Source organism: Echiichthys vipera (genome assembly GCF_963691815.1).
Source record: "Echiichthys vipera genome assembly, chromosome: 17".
NCBI classification, from domain to species: Eukaryota; Metazoa; Chordata; class Actinopteri; order Perciformes; family Trachinidae; genus Echiichthys; species Echiichthys vipera.
In genome coordinates, this window is record NC_139842.1 from 19,856,416 (window position 1) to 19,872,639 (window position 16,224).

General features: G+C 42.0%; 2 protein-coding genes across 2 annotated transcripts; one reads left to right on the forward strand and one right to left on the reverse strand.

Moving 5' to 3' along the window:
• Nucleotides 1-5,691: 5,691 nt before the first annotated feature.
• On the reverse strand, nucleotides 5,692-7,887 carry LOC310959265 (migration and invasion enhancer 1-like). Its single transcript, XM_083930556.1, has 4 exons — nucleotides 7,626-7,887; nucleotides 7,355-7,452; nucleotides 7,158-7,234; nucleotides 5,692-6,575 (listed from the first exon to the last, which is right to left on the reverse strand). Exons 1-4 carry the CDS (start codon nucleotides 7,652-7,654, stop codon nucleotides 6,489-6,491), a joined length of 291 nt encoding a protein of 96 aa, XP_083786682.1. The 5' UTR covers nucleotides 7,655-7,887; the 3' UTR covers nucleotides 5,692-6,488.
• Nucleotides 7,888-9,672: 1,785 nt separating this feature from the next.
• LOC310959822 (uncharacterized protein) lies at nucleotides 9,673-15,586 on the forward strand (the record flags this gene model as incomplete). Its single annotated transcript, XM_083931279.1, has 6 exons — nucleotides 9,673-9,677; nucleotides 10,178-10,212; nucleotides 11,166-11,849; nucleotides 12,505-13,215; nucleotides 13,306-13,909; nucleotides 15,136-15,586. 6 exons carry the CDS (start codon nucleotides 9,673-9,675, stop codon nucleotides 15,584-15,586), a joined length of 2,490 nt encoding a protein of 829 aa, XP_083787405.1.
• Nucleotides 15,587-16,224: the final 638 nt, after the last annotated feature.

Below are 16,224 nucleotides of genomic sequence, written 5' to 3' on the forward strand. Positions count from 1 at the left end.
AGAATTAGAATCATGAGTTTAATGTCCAAGAATTCATGCTAGCAAAAAGATAGGGTAAAGCTTCATTGCTTAAGACCTGAAACTAATAAGGAATGCAGGGAGGCTCGGATGTTAACGCTGTTTGTTAGGGATGTTTCCTCAATGCATTAGGTAATTACAGGGAAAATGCACCCGTGGGAGAACTTGACCTGACATGAACTGTTTTCGCCGATATGCTGTTTCAGTTCATGTGCAAATTATTGTTCAACTTCCATGTCATGTGTATTAGAAATACAATGAAATCCTTGTGCTTTGGCTTAACACAAGAGACAAACATTACAGACCTACGTAAGGGCTTTTCACACTGCATCGGAGCCCTTGGCTAGGTTGACCTTAGCCCCTTTCTCTACATGCATGTACAAAATGATTCATACACAATATACAGGACACAATAACACAATGCACATGGTTGCGTCCGCTGTTCAGCAACCTGACCGCATGTGGAAAGAAACGATTAGTGAGACGGGTGGTGTGTGATTTGTTTGCATTTCTTTTTTGGGCTGGAAGAGGACTTACAGACGCATAATACAACAGAAAGGCTAACTATGCTATGGACAGTTTTTTTACACCGCGGCAGGTGATTTGTGAGTTGGTAAGTGTGGATAAACACAGGAAGGAACTCACTGTAATCTATTTAAAGGTCCCATATTGTAAAAAAAAAAAAAACAAGGTTTATATATATATAAAGCAGGTTTAAGTGTTATCCCCAAAGCAATTTCAGTCAAAAGCAACTGGACAAATAACCAGGAAATTGCTGTGACCTGGACGAATGAGATTATTCACAGGATTTAAGTGTTATACATATATATACACTGTGTCAAAGCCCTCAATCCACAACTAAATGCACACAGCCTGTATGCATAAACTGTGTCTTTAAACTAGCGGTCAGGACTTCTATACGGCTGTGATGTCACAATTATACTATATATTAGTAGAAAGTAATGCTACAGTGCCGTCAGTCATCCCTCAGCTGCAATGACGCAGACTGTCCTCATTCACTGTCTGTAAAGCACTGTAATTCGTAAGTAATCCACATTTTTATAAGAAATTATGTCCAGAGCAAAGGACAAAGGCGCACTGGTGTCCCGGAGGTACTAAGCCAAACCATGACATTATTTTCTAATCCTAACCAGGTCGTTTTGATGCCGAACCCAAGCATCATCTTTTGTTGCCTAAAAGTAACTGTTGGGCCCACTTCTGTTCGCCGTTTCATCATATCATATCATATTTTGTAAGATATCACACACATTTTTGTGCATAACTTTTCAGAAGACATCATACACACCTGTTTGTGAAAATACACTGAAGGACGGGCGGAGACACCCAGAGTGCAGATGCTGAGGACCTGGAAGCGCGGACCTATCAGAGCAGACAGGCTTAAAAAGACAGGCGCTAAAACAGAGACGGTGAACACTAGTTTATTCAGACAGATGGTATGAGAAAAATAATCTGTTCTTTTAACATCAAAGCATGTAAACTCTGCAGCCATGCAGGGTTACAGTAGCAAGTACAATGTTTACCATCTTCTTTGTTAGCATGCTGACATTTGAAAATTAGCACTAAACACAAAGTGCAGCTGAGGCTGATGAGTTTGTTTTGCACTATTTGGTCATAAACAGTAAACAGACTTGTACTTATATAGCGCCTTTCTAGTCTTCTGACTACTCAAGGCGCTTTCACAGTGTTTGTCACATTCACCCATTCACTCACACAGATGGCAGTGGACATCTACATACCATCTAATCTAACCATTCACACCACATTTATACACTCATGCGCAGCACGGGGAGCAATTCTGGGTTCAGTGTCTTGCCCAAGGACACTTTGACATGTGGACCGGGGGAGCTGGGGATCGAACCACCAATCTCTTGAATTAAGGACTCTTCCACTGAGCCTCAGTCGCCCCGAAGTACTGGACAAGCTTAAATCGAGCTGAGCGAGGTTCTGAGTGAAAAGGTCAGGGATCAAAGTGAGTATACTTACCACACAGTGAAAATACATACATAAGACCCCCATAGTGAGGGACAGTGGGCCTCCAGCTAAAGACACCGCGGCTCTGCGGCCTGTTATCACCAGTTTGTGAAAAGATATCTGCTGCGTCCATGTGTCCCAACATACAGCGTGCAGACACGCCCAGTCTTCATATAGACAGTTTCACCCAGGCAGAGACCTTCATAATGTTTCGTCTCAACACATTATTCTCGGAGTTTTGTTTGATGTAAAATAGCTGATTACAAAGACTGTTTGAAATCTTGCTTTACGCAGTGCAAGATATAAAAACAGTGTAATGCACAGGGATCCTTATGACAATGCAGTTTAAGAGAAAGCATCTATAACGTAAGCACCAGGCATGTGGGTGAAAAGATTTTACCTACTTTTAGGGGGGAAAAGGCTTCATGGAAAAGAGTGTTTGTAGTTGATCGTGCCATAGATGGAAAAACAAAAACTAATTCATATGGCTAGTGCTGATAAAATGTATTCACTGGGCTTACAACGTTGAATTAAAGTGGATTTAATGTGGCTTTTTCAAACAGATTAACAGAAAGAGATATTAATCCGAGGTTTTAGGAGTCACATAATTAGTTCGATGTAAATCACTTGTGTCTCTGGGGTCCAACTTTTAAAGACACTGCACATTTTCAAACCACTACTCGGCGGATTAACTCACTCACTATCAGCATTCAAACAAACAGGCTGGTGTGAGTTATCATCGAGAGCCAGAGCCAGCACCGAAGACCCACCTAGTCCTCGTGTCTGACACTGAACTACACAACCTGCCCTCCATTAACAAGTAGTACAACAGTGCTTGCTTCTTATAGACTCTTAATGAATTCATCAGTGCTTCTCAGTTTCTATATTCCTAAATCTAACTTGGTCGCCAACTCTCTATGTAGAAATAATGATACGCAATATTAATTTACGTTGAGATTATATTTACCTCACAACCTAAGTGGCTGATGGTAATAATAATAATAATTGTATTAATGTGACCTGAATGTGAGGTCTGAGATGCAACAGAAGGTTATTTAACGTCACAAAATCAAAATATTCTCATTTTTTCATTATTTCCTGTATGAAAAATCATTTTGTAGCAGAACACGTGACGGCGTGAGCAGTCATTTGAATTTCCTCTGTGTGTTTGACTTCAGGGTGACGGTGCGGCGCTGCAGTAGGGGACGCCAGACGCCAAGCACTGAAGGAGGCAGACGTGTGAACGTTGGCGCCCCTTAGTGTTAACAATGTGGCAGAAAACAGCATGACTAAATAGTTAGGTTTCGCTCTCCATGATAATCAGGATTTTCTCAGCATAGAACAAACAAACAAACAAACAAACAGGATTTTCACCAGAAACTCATCCTGTTTAGTTTTGTAATTTTTGTAATTAATGAAACAAATAGAGCAGGTATTTAAGAATGGATTAAAGAAATGGCTCTAGCCAGTTGAGGTGGTTCAGGATCATCTAGTAAGGATGAACCCTGGGCGCCTCCCTAGGGAGGTGTTCCAGGCACGTCCAGCTGGGAGGAGGCCTCTGGGAAGACCCAGGACTAGGTGGAGAGATTATATCTCCACACTGGCCTGGGAACGCCTCGGGATCCCCCAGTTAGAGCTGGTTAATGTGGCCCGGGAAAGGGAAGTTTGGGGTCCCCTGCTAAAGCTGCTGCCCCCGCAACCTGACCCCGGATAAGAGGCTGAAGATGAGATGAGATTAAAGAAATGGCACTGTGTATGGTATGGTAGAGATGATAACATTTTTTTGACACTTTTATTTATTTTTTATTAGTTTATTTAAAAGGGGACAGTGCAATATCATAAAAAACATGGGATTACACGTGGTTGAAAAAGCCAGAATTAGCCAGAAGGCTGGTTTTCATCTGTAGTCCCCTGACCATGATGTGAAAAGGCAATAAAAAATAATAAGATAATAATAATCTAAAATAATAAGAATTATAGAGATAAGTTTCACCTTGAGACGAGATTGGCTTAGAGAGTAGTACTGTACTTAGAGCACATGCATAACTTAGGGTCATTTTTATTTTCTATCTTTTGTTTGTTTGTTTATTATGTTTATTTATTCTGGTGCTTTTGTTTCATGGGTTTATGTTACCAATTTGTCTTTTGTTAGTTATATGTAATGTAATGTATGTAATGTTTTGTTATTGTGTTGTGGAGCAGTCGCACGGGAGGGTGGGGAACATTGTTTGTCCACTTTCATCTGTGTTCAAAAAAGGAAAACTAATGAACTTATTTACAAAATTGTTTAACAAATCATTAGAAGACAACTGGGACCATATTAATAAAGCTTCGGAGAACAACGATTATTAGAAGAAAACTGTTAAAATGATAATGTTTTAATGTTTTCACAGGATACTTGTGAACACAGACCGAGGACATTAAACTGTGACTTCACTCTTCGTCACTTCGGTGCAGAGGGTAAAAATAAAACAGTTGTTTATGTTCAGTGTTCGACTTGAGCGACTGCTGACACGCAGGTCGCTAACATAACAAAGAGAGACCTGTTTAACTTGTGCACTAAAATAACAGCAGTTGCCAGCCGACGTTATCTGGAGACTCATCCCGCTAACAAATCAAGGCTGACTCCCAGAGGAGCAGCTCTACGTTAAGGCTGCACACCATCGATGAACCCAGTTAGGAACGGGAGAATAATGATGAGAAACTATGAGCACTGACGAAAGATTCTTGCATAATAACTAGTGCTGTAACAACCATTGACAGAAATAACATAACATGCTTTATGATTAAAGTTGTACCGTGCAAGAACTGACGAGCCTGTATTTTCAGAGCCCTCCATCTTGTCATGTTCTCTATGTTTGAACTTTTCTTGTGCCCTTTTGTAAACTTTACTGACACATTCACCTCGGTCCATCCCCTATGTTACCCTCTTAAATCCATAAGAGGGTAACATCCACTTCAGCGCTTACTACAAGCTATGTCCAAGTCACATGATCAATCACCATTGTTTTAAATCACTCTTTGATAGATAGTAACTTAAAAGACAATTATCATTCACTCATCTTCAACCGCTTGTCGCGGGGGGCTGGAGCCGATCCCAGCTGACATCGGGCGGGATGCGGGGTACACCCTGGTCAGGACACCAGTCTATCGCAGGGCACATAGAGACGAACAGAGACAGACAACCATTCACACCTACTGGTCATCGATTAACCTAACACATCCATGTCTTTGGACTGTGGGAGGAAACCGGAGAAAACCCACGCAGACACGGAAAAGTGCAAAACTAAGTAATCTGAATTAATTGTATTGATATATATTTGCTGTGAGGCACTTAAAAATATTAAAATGGATTTTGGTAGATGAGTAAATCAATGTAGACTTTATTGGGACTCAATTTCAGCTCAGTTCTCTTTATTGTTTATGTTTTTTATTCACAGTCAGATTTGGCTCTGCTGCTTTATTCACTGGGCAAGCAACATTTTGTCATTTTATCAGAGTCACACAGCTACTGTGGATATATGTATGTTCAGTGACCTATGGGTCGATAATAACTATATATATACAGATAACACATACGTAGTTTAAAAGAGCTTCACATGTTTAGTCCTGTGTGTAATATTCCGTATATATCTGAAGAAAAGACATTGTGAGGTTATGAAAAAGTCACAAACAACAATATTTAAAGAACCATTACCTTTATTAAATCTACAGGTTTGACGTCCGAGCAAACAATGCCAGAGGATTAGTGGAAAATGAGCTGACATCTAAATCGAGTGTGAGCTGACAGACCAGTGGGAGGTGGTCTTCAGAAGCTCATCTGACGAACGCTCGAGGACCTGACCAGGTTAAATTACACAGAAGCTTATTAAAAAAAGAAAAATATTGCATAAAGAAAGAAGCTTAACTTTGCATTAACAGCCACAATTTAAATGAAGCTGCTTGACTATTAAAAAACGTATACAGTAATCGGAAATAGTTACCAAATCTTAGAAAAAGTTTTAGTAACAGATTATTCAACAGAGCTGTGCAGAAACACAGAGGCGGTGTCTCGTTGCATTCAACAAAAATGTGTAATTGCATTTGTGATTCTGAGATCGGTAAACAAAAACAGTTGGGCAGTAGGAGAATGCCAGGCAATGATTCTGCAGAAGTCCCTTCAACCTTTATGTGACATCTTCTCCCCGTCTCAGCTCCTATAGTAGGGAACGTTCAGGAATGGATTCATCATACTATAACCTTTGACCTTTTAGGCTATAGTAATCATTAACAGCCCGGAGCGCCACAATGAGAGCAGAGAGGGGGAGCAAGATGTTTCATGACCTGCATCAAAGACAGCAGCTAGCGGTTGTGCATCTCTGCTGGGTTTGTATAAAGTAAGGTTTCATTTGAACCCATTTTTAGCACATAACCCAGAGCTGGTGTTCTGTATACAGTCCCACTGGCCTGTCGTGATGCTGCAGCACTGAGGGAGGGGTTTACATGAGGACGCATGACGGCGCACGGCTGTTGGTGATCTTCTGCACAGCTTTGCCATCATGGGAATCCTGGACTGCATTCAAGATCTGAGGCAGGAGAGACAAACGTAAATCAGAGAGTGTGACAGGCCGCCCACAACAAGAACACAAAAATTGCTGTAGGGGTGATCGATTGATTCCTCGACATTATGAGGGAACCATAGACTGGAGGGACCTCAACCTTTTTCCCTTTTACACAACCCAGCGCTGTGCAGTGAGACCATGGACTGTATTAAAAAATGGACGTAAAATAATAATCCAAATAGTTTCCAATATATTTTTTCTTTTATAAACTCTAGCAAAAAAAATATGTAACAGCTGCCAAATAGATGTAGGTGTTAAAATGCCGTGTCAAATTAATATAATGGTGTAAAAGTTACATTTCCCACTGAAATGCAGCCATGCAGAGAGACACACACACACACACACACACACACACACACACACACACACACACACACACACACACACACACACACACACACACACACACACACACACACACACACACACACACACACACACACACACACACACACACACACACACACACACACACACAGACAGACAGACAGACAGACAGATAGATTTCAGCACACAGTGATTTCCATGTTAATCAGCTTTACTCACATCATCCTCATAAGGAAACCCCGCTGTCTCAAGCTTGGAGAAGATCAGCTGCCCGTTGATTTCGATCTCGAAGCTGCCTGCGGGAGAATAAAAAAGAAATTAATTAACACTACCCTTCATGCTTTTACGATATGATCTTTGCCTCGGATAACACGATAAAGATCAGACACAAACAACAGTGTTAAGCGTTCACTTACCTTGTCTTCCCACGAAGCCTGACACATCCGCCTCGGGGAACTCGCCCTTGACGGTACGGGCGAGCTCCTCATAGCGGGGAAGGTACCCTCATTTACCGCTGCAAGAGGAGGAAAGACAACACACGTTTAGCCGTGAGCTAACGATGCTAACAGCTAATCTGTAGCGACAACAGTCGCCCTGAGAGTGGGGTTTACGACACAAACACACGCAGGCTTTGCTAAAGAAACACTTCCACGAAATGACAGTGAGTATAATAAAATGTGTAACTACCAGTATTCAACTCTAATTGTCACCCCCATTGTAGTAGCGGTCGTTGTGTTCCTGCAGCGGAGTCTGCGGTGCGAAGCTATGCAGGAGCCCGGTGGGTGTTCGCTGGTTTTGTGTCACAGAGCCGGGCGGCGGGGCGGGGTTTTAACCGAGAAGCACCAGTCAAGTCAGCTGAAATAAGTCACGCAGGGACCTAAAGTGAGGCAACTTCGTTCAGGCTACGGTGTAAAAGAAAAAGCCGTGTAAATGTAGGCCCTAATGGCTCAAATGTAATGTTAGCTAAGGATGTTTGTTAAGTTCAGCAGCGGAGGTGCAGTTACTCGAGACTCCTTTCCAATGGAATCCCATTGCTAGGCAACAGCCTGGCTCCTTCCTGTCAGGAGACGTCATCACAATCAGGAAGTAAATGATAATAATTAATAAACTAAAATTAAAAGAATACAACTTAAAAAATAAACATTGTATTAATAATGATATTAATAATAAATATAGTCATGGTAAAGCTTATTTTGTATACTCAAATTATGAATTAAATACTTGACAAATGAAAAGTTGTTTGTACTATAACCTTGTTGTTGTTCATTTCATTAAGAACTTTAGGGCATTATTATTATTATTATCCTTATTGCTAGTTTTTTTAAAAAGTTTTAACTATTCATTATTTTTTTTCTCCTCCCTTTGTTTTCAAGAAGCATATTTGTTTCTCTGGTTGGCCCCGGTTTGTGATGTAAGTCATGTATATTGTTTTCTTCTGTTTTTATTTGTAAAAAAAAAGAAAAAAGAACTTGTGTAGAAAATTACAGAAGCCCTAAAGGGTCATACATTACATACATTTTAATTCCTCTGTTTTCTCGTGATAACGAGGCAAGGGTCTCTACAAAATGAACAAAATGTGCAGGGATCACAATGTTACAACTGTTTTATTAGACTTAGACTTAGTCTTAGACTTAGACTTCTCTTTATTGATCCCTTTGGGATGACTCCCGCAAGGAAATTGAATTTCCAGCAGCTTACAAAAACACAAGGGAGGTATAAAAATACAGTATGATAACCAATAAACTCTAAGCTAAATAAATACAGAAAGTGTTTTAAAAAAAACAGTAAACAATAAACTCTTAGTCAAATATTTTTGAGGTAGATGTAAGAATACAGGTAAAACTAAATTCACGGAAAATGAAATCAGATAGGTTAAATATAGATAAAATATGTATGACTGTATATGACAGAAATGAGCAGTAAGATTAAAATATTGCACTTAAGTGGTGGATAAAGTTATTGCACAAAAAAGAAGAAGATGAGTGTCCAGATATGTATGGTTAGACTATTCACTATCAATATTGTTTTATTGTCTAATTTTACAAAAGCACAAACATTGACTGGGGTGGTAGAAGTATTCAGAGTAAATGCACTGAGTCCCATTCCACACATGAGTAATAACACAATGACAGACATGTTTACGGCCTCCTCCTTGTTTCCTACAGCCTGAACCGCCTCTGTTCTCTTCGACAAGGCTGAATCATCAGCCATGCAACATGGCCAAACTGCCCCGGTGCCCCAGAGCCCAGGGGGTTCATGTGGTTTCACTGCATGTCAATTGATTTTGGAAATTGTGTTGTAAATTTATGACGGCATTTAAACAACTCAAGTAAAGCATCATGTGAGTGTCAAAATCTAGTTTTACGACTGTTCTCATTTCAATTATATTGTGCTCACATGGTGCATATATCTGAATAAAGCTGTGTTTAAATAATCACATGACCACAGATGACATGGTTTATTAAAACCATGAAAATATAATTTTACATTATGAAGCTTTGAAATGAAGCAGATGGTTAGTGTTTGTTAAACACAACTGTTCCAGCTCAGTTAGGTAAACATGGGAGCAATAGTTTCCCACTAAAACAAACAGCAACTTTTACAAATGTGCCTCAGACAAACTGTCATGTTTAAGGCAACAATACTACAATGTAAAAATAGTGTGTTAACAGTAAACACGGCTCAATACTGACTTTTAAAAGTGGTTTCCAGTATTTTGAGTAATTAAGAGGCTATGCAGTAACTATCAGTATAAGTCAGCCTAATAATAAAATCATATAAAATAATAATAAATGTAAGATAAAAGATCCAAACATGTGCACATTGTCTTTTCCTTTTTGAAAGGTCTGACTGTAGCAGTAAGATTTAAATATCACTAATGCAACAAAGATTTTTTTAAATGATTTATTTTGGGGTACACATTTTGCCACTGTCACCAGCGAGTCCAGTTTCATGCCGGCCACAGAGCCGGCCCGTCTGATCAGTTTGCACACATTCTTTATTCTCACACTTTATTTTTCTGGACTGTCGACCTGCAGCGGAGAGGTGTGGCTCCACTGCATGCGTCTGATTACTCATTACAGACAACCTTCAGACTCATAAATGCATAAAACACAAACCCCTGCAACAGTATCGCTCCTTCAACAGGAAGTTTTGTCCACATTTTTCAGAAAGGACACGGAGACACAGACGTAAAATATGAATAAATGGTGTTTGTTTTAAACTCTGCCTGGTTTTAGAGAATGTGAGATGGCCACCAGCGAGCTGTCAGCAAGTAAGTTTTAATTCTTGTCTCTAACATAATATTACATCCACAATCTTGACTTTTTACTTTAAACGACTTCCTACTTTGCAATAGTTATGGAGTCTTTATCAGTGTCGTATTTTAAATGTTATATTTTATTCATAATCTCTTGCCACATTTGGGCTCTTTCCATCTCTTACTCTTACCCTGTTATTGTGTGTGCATTGTAATTTCATTGATTAGCTTATAATTAATTTATTTTATTGGAGATGGTCTAGATGTAAATGGGTGTGGCTTATATGGATCGCTGGATTGGACCCACAGAGTCTAGGATTTTGTTTTTGAGACTTAAGGATCAAAAGTGAAAGGCCAAAGGTAAAGTTCTTAAGTAAAGCGCCACCATCTGGCCAAATTGCACCGCCACTGGACCCCAGCAATACACCCGCCAAGGTTGACCTTTATAGGCTGAAAGGTTCTCAAGATATGTGAATTACATGAGATATGACGGACACGCTCACAGAAATTCCCTACTTTGTAGTTATTTCAGATAAATTTGATTTCAGCGCAAGTAGCTTTAATATTGGGGTGGCAGTAGCTCAGTCCATAGGTGACTTGGCTGGGAACTGCAGGGTCACGGGTTCAAGTCCCTGTGTGGACCATGTATGGAGCGTGGATTGGTGGCTGGAGAGGTGCCAGTTCATCTCCTGGGCACTGCGTTCGGTGCTGTTGAGCAAGGCACCGAACCCCCAACTGCTCGGGGCGCCGGTCACTGACAGCCCCCTCGCTCTGACATCTCTCCTTAATTACATGTATATAGGTCCTGTCTGTGCATGTGTGTATTTCGGGCCTGTGTGTGTGTAACATGATTAATAATAAGAGTGAAAAAATTAAATTTCCCCCGTTGCGGGATAAATAAACTAATTCTTCTTCTTCTTCTTTTCTTCTTTATGAACTCTTTCTGTGTTCTTCTTTTTGTTCATCAGGAGGCAGCTGGTGCACATCACAGTTAAATATTATCCTTCTTGGTGGCAGAAACTCTGGAAAGAGCTCTGTGGGGAACTTAATCCTCGGCAAAGAGGAGTTTGTCACCAAAGAGAGGACCTCGTGCTCCCGGAGACTGGGTGTGGTGGCGGGACGGTGGCTCACGGTGGTGGACACCCCCGGCTGGTGGTGTGACTTCAGCGCTCAGGACACGTCTGAGCTGGTGAAGAGGGAGATTAGAAGCAGCGTGTCTCTGTGCTCACCAGGCTCACATGCATTCCTCATCATAATCAAGGCGAGCTCAGGCTTCTCGGAGAAGCGTCGGAGGGCCGTGGAGGAGCATGTGGCGCTGCTGGGAGAGACGGTGTGGCCTCACTGCATGGTCGTCTTCGTCTCTGCCGACAGATCTGCACACACAGGAGCCGAAGAGCTCGTACAGAGGGGGGGGAAGACCCTCCGCTGGCTCAGCGAGAGGTGCAGCCAGAGGTGTCACAGCGTTACCTCGAGCAATGACACTGAAGTCACAGAGCTGCTGGAGAAGATACAGAAACTTGTGGCAGGAAATGGAAACAGAGCGTTTGAAATTCAGGAAAGCGTTTTACAGGCGATCGCAGAGAAGAGGAGAGTGGAGGAGAGGGCTCAGCAAAGATTTGTGAGGATGAAGAAACACAGATCTCGCATGAGAGGTGAGTTCATCATCATCTTTGAAATCAAAGATTTCTGGCTTTCTGGCCCCTCTCCCATACAGACAGATTTCTGGCTGTCCTGGATCTATGCTCTCTATGATCAATGATCAAACTGTCGTACTAGACGGCACGATCAAATAAGACACAATATTCTGTTTCTGTATTGATTATTTTTTGGCATAAAAAGTTTTCAGATACACATTTTAGTAGTGTACTGTTTGGCTGCAATTTGAGAAAGTTTCTTGCCTGGTCGCTAATGCTTTTTTACTGAGCAAGCAACGTTTGCTGTGATTGGTTGTTGGTCCATCCAGTGGCGTCCAGAGGCATCTTCTAATTCAAATTGACAAGTTAGGTTTTGTACAGAATAAACAAACATGATATGACAGGTTAATGAGGGAGTTTTTAGAGGTGCTGGTAGGTAAATTGTGTCACTTTTAGACAGAGCCAGGCTAGCTATTTTAGTATTTATGCTAAGCTAACTTGCTTCATGGCATCGACCTTCTCGTCTAACTCTCAACAAGGAAGTGACTAATATCCCTAAATGTTCAACTATAACTGCGCTGTTTCTTTACCTGCAAATGATTAAATCAGTGCTACCTGGAAATGGATTAAACAGACGTCTGCAAAAAGTTTAATTCAACTTTCATTCTTTCAGAGAGGTTGCAGCCTGTTACTGATATCCGTATTGTGTTGTTGGGAGCAAAGGGTTCTGGGAAAACCTCCACTCTGAACACAATCCTGAGCAGAGAGAGCAGCCAGCGAGTGAGGAGAACAGCCCAGTGTGTGGTGGGAAAAGGAGCGATGTTTGGGAGACAGGTGACGGTGGTGGACACGCCGGGCTGGTGGATGAACTACTTCTGTGAAGAGAGTCCCGTCTTTGACCGGAGGGAGCTGTTGCTCAGTTTTTCTCTCTGCCCTCCGGGACCTCACGTCTTCCTGCTGGTGATCCGTGTGGACAGAGCCTTCACCGAAACCTACAGGAGGGCAGCGCAGGAGCACCTACAGCTGCTCGGCGAGCACATCTGGAGCCGAGTCATCGTGCTGTTCAGCTTCGGGGACTGGCTGGGAGGCACGACCACTGAGCAGTGCATCGAGAGCGAGGGAGAGCCTCTGCAGTGGCTCGTTGACAGGTGCGACAACAGGTACCACGTCCTGAACAACAAAACTAAAGGGGATGGGTTTCAAGTCAGAGAGCTGATTGGGAAGATTGAGGAAATGTTGGCTGGCTGCGGCGCTGGCCAGCATTTTGAAATAGAGAGGGGAGTGATGCAACAGCTGCAGGAGGAGAGGAGGAGAGAGGAGGAGAGAGCCAAGGAGAGACTGATGAGGAAGGAGAAACAAAGGCAGATGGCGACGTCTCAACTGGGTGAGTTAGATACATTAAGAAGCTATAAACAACGTAATTAATAAACACTGTTTAATTAAAGTGATGAGATGTTGTTTGTTTGTTTCCCAGAGAAGCTCAACCCTCTTCCAGAGCTGAGAATAGTGCTCGTTGGTGGCAGGAAAACAGGCAAGAGCTCATGCGGAGACACCATCCTGAGCAGAGAGTGCTTCCACGCAGAAACCCCGACCACTTCCTGCTTCGAAAAATGTGCTGAAATCCACGGCAAGGCGGTGGCAGTGCTGGACACGCCGGGCTGCTTCACCGTGTCCTCTGACCTCCTCATGGCATCCTGCGCCATCCTCCTGGTTGTCAACGTAAGCTCCTCGTTCAGAGAAACCCACGTGGAGGTGATGGAGAAACAGCTGGAGGCAGGAGGAGGAGTCCAGATGTGGAGTAGGGCTGCGGTCCTGTTCAGCTACGGCGATTGGCTGGGCGACACGAGCATCGAGCAGCGCATCGAGAGTGAAGGAGAGCCGCTGCAGAGGCTCGTTGAGAAGTGCGGGAACAGATATCACGTCCTGGACAACAAACACCGCGGAGACGGAGCACAGGTTCACGAGCTCATCGAATTGATTGACAGGATGCTGGTTGGAGAAAGGTTGGATCTTCTTCAGAGAGGTGATCACGTGTGGAATGGTGTTTCTTCACGAGGCGCGATGTCCCAAAACTGTAAGTAAACCTGATGTTTGTTTCTCCAACAGGTTGAGACAGCTTAATCTGTCAGTTTTCTAATTACATAGTTTCTTTAGAGCACTTCTTTTAGAACTGGAGATAGGACCCATGGGGGTCATGAGACAATTAGGAGGATAGAAATGAGAAACTTAGAAATGAAACATTTCACAAAGGGAGGAGGACTCAAACAGGGCAAGCAGGCAGAATGAAGGGACACCTACCTGAGACGAAGGTTCATTCCAGCTGTGTGTACATCCTTGAGTCCTTTCCTCACCTCCTCTCCTCACATCTTAGTCCCTCCCACCTGAGATATATATATATATATATATATATATATATATATATATATATATATATATATATATATATATATGCGCGGAGGAGTCAAGGAAGAGAAATAAGAAGAGTCAAGGCAACAGGCATTTAACAAAATGAGACATTCGGGACACACATAAGAATTTGTCGACTAATCGATCAGTTGATTGAAGAGTTTTGACAAAGATGTGTACTGTGGCAGGATGTCACTTTTCAATAAAATATGAAATAATGGTATCTTTGTTTAAATAAAAAAAGACGTTAACAGTAAATTTGACTGTCTTTTGAAGTACACTTTTAAAAAGTATATGTAAAATATACTTTAAATTAAGCACAAAAGGTAAAAGTATACTTCTAATAACTTTTGGAAAACTGAATTATATTTCTATTACACAAAATCTACTTTTTTCCCCTGTGTTATCAGGTACTGAGTGAAACAGAGAAATGTACTAAACAACACATACAGTAAATCTATAAAAAGGTGTTATCAGGTGTAACGCGGGGAGGGATCAATTAAAAACTGGTCTATGGTTTAAACGGTGGAGATAAGGTGATTTATATCTTAACGCTGTTGGAGACGGTTGTTAAGGAGTTGGATGGTATTTTTTATGGCTCGCAACAAATCCTATTATTATTATTTACAGCGACTGAATCAGCCAATCCCTCCTCTTCGACATCACTCAGCTGCGCAGGATGCCCAGGTGATGGTGGGCAGATCGTGTCGCCGCCAGCAGGAAGAAGAGGAGGACGGACCGGACTCGACATCCTGGACAGAGACAGCTTCATGTCCTGTTTATCCACCATGCTCCCTTGTAGAGAAGCACTGAGGTGGACCATAAATCTGCCTGTTTGTTTCCCTTCTGATGATCTTCCCCTGAGACTGAACGGTGAACGCCGTCTGTTCCCATCCAGACATCCAACAATGCTTCTGGTTTTACCTCAAACACAACGTAGGAGGCTTGTGGAGGAGAACTGCTTCAGTGTGCGTTCCCTTTGCCACCCTGCACTGAGAGAGCGGACTCTCAGGAGGCTCACTGAGTCTGGAGGTCTGCAGGCGCTGATCGACCAGTGGGACGACAGCAGCCTGGAGGAGCTGGAAGCCTTCATTGACTCCTACTTTGAGATGATTTGGGCGCAAACCATTGGGTCATTTCAGGAACCTGAGTCTGCCACCACCGCAGAGGAGGAGGAGGCGGAGGCCGGGCAGGAGGAAGTGCTCTCATCCATTGACAGGAAACTTTCAAAGCTGGAGCTCCTTGAGGAGATCAGGAGGGATCTAAGCGAGCTGAGGAAGAGCCTGGAGAACAGCTGGGAGGTCATACAGGAACTCAGAGAGAAAATGAAACAGGATGAAAAAAACTGAGCAAAGTCTTCTTACAAAGTCCAAATTAATTTGTGTTTTTTTCTGAGCAAGATGTAAAATATAAAGTCAAAACAACAGTTGTGTTATGATATTTGTCCACAAGGGAGAGCTGTTGTATAACAGTCAGTTATTATGAGACCGCCTCACACTGCTGGAGTTTTGGAAGAAGGTGCAACTAAGTAGATTTACTCAAGTACTGAACTCAAGTACAAATTCAAGGTACTTTACTTTAAAGGCATACTTCTACTCCACTCCATCTCAGCAGGAAAGAGCCTATTGTACTTTTAACTGCACTACATTTATCTCACACTAATATAACACTGAATGAGCACTTTTACAGTATAAAAGTACATTTGCTGATGATACTTCTGTACGTTTACTTAAGTAAGATTTTGAAATCAGGACTTTTAACTTGTAATGGACTATTTTTAGACTGGCATTTCTACTTTTACTTTTGTAAAGGATCTGACTTACCACAAGTAAAAAAAAGTATTGCATTCAAAATAAAAAAATATAAGATGAATAATGCAGAACGGCCCATTTCAGGCAGAAGCAGGAGAAAAATAGTAGTACAAAGCACAAGACTTGATAAGTGAAGCCTGGATTATCCTGCGCCGATGTAAACAGATGTTTTGATA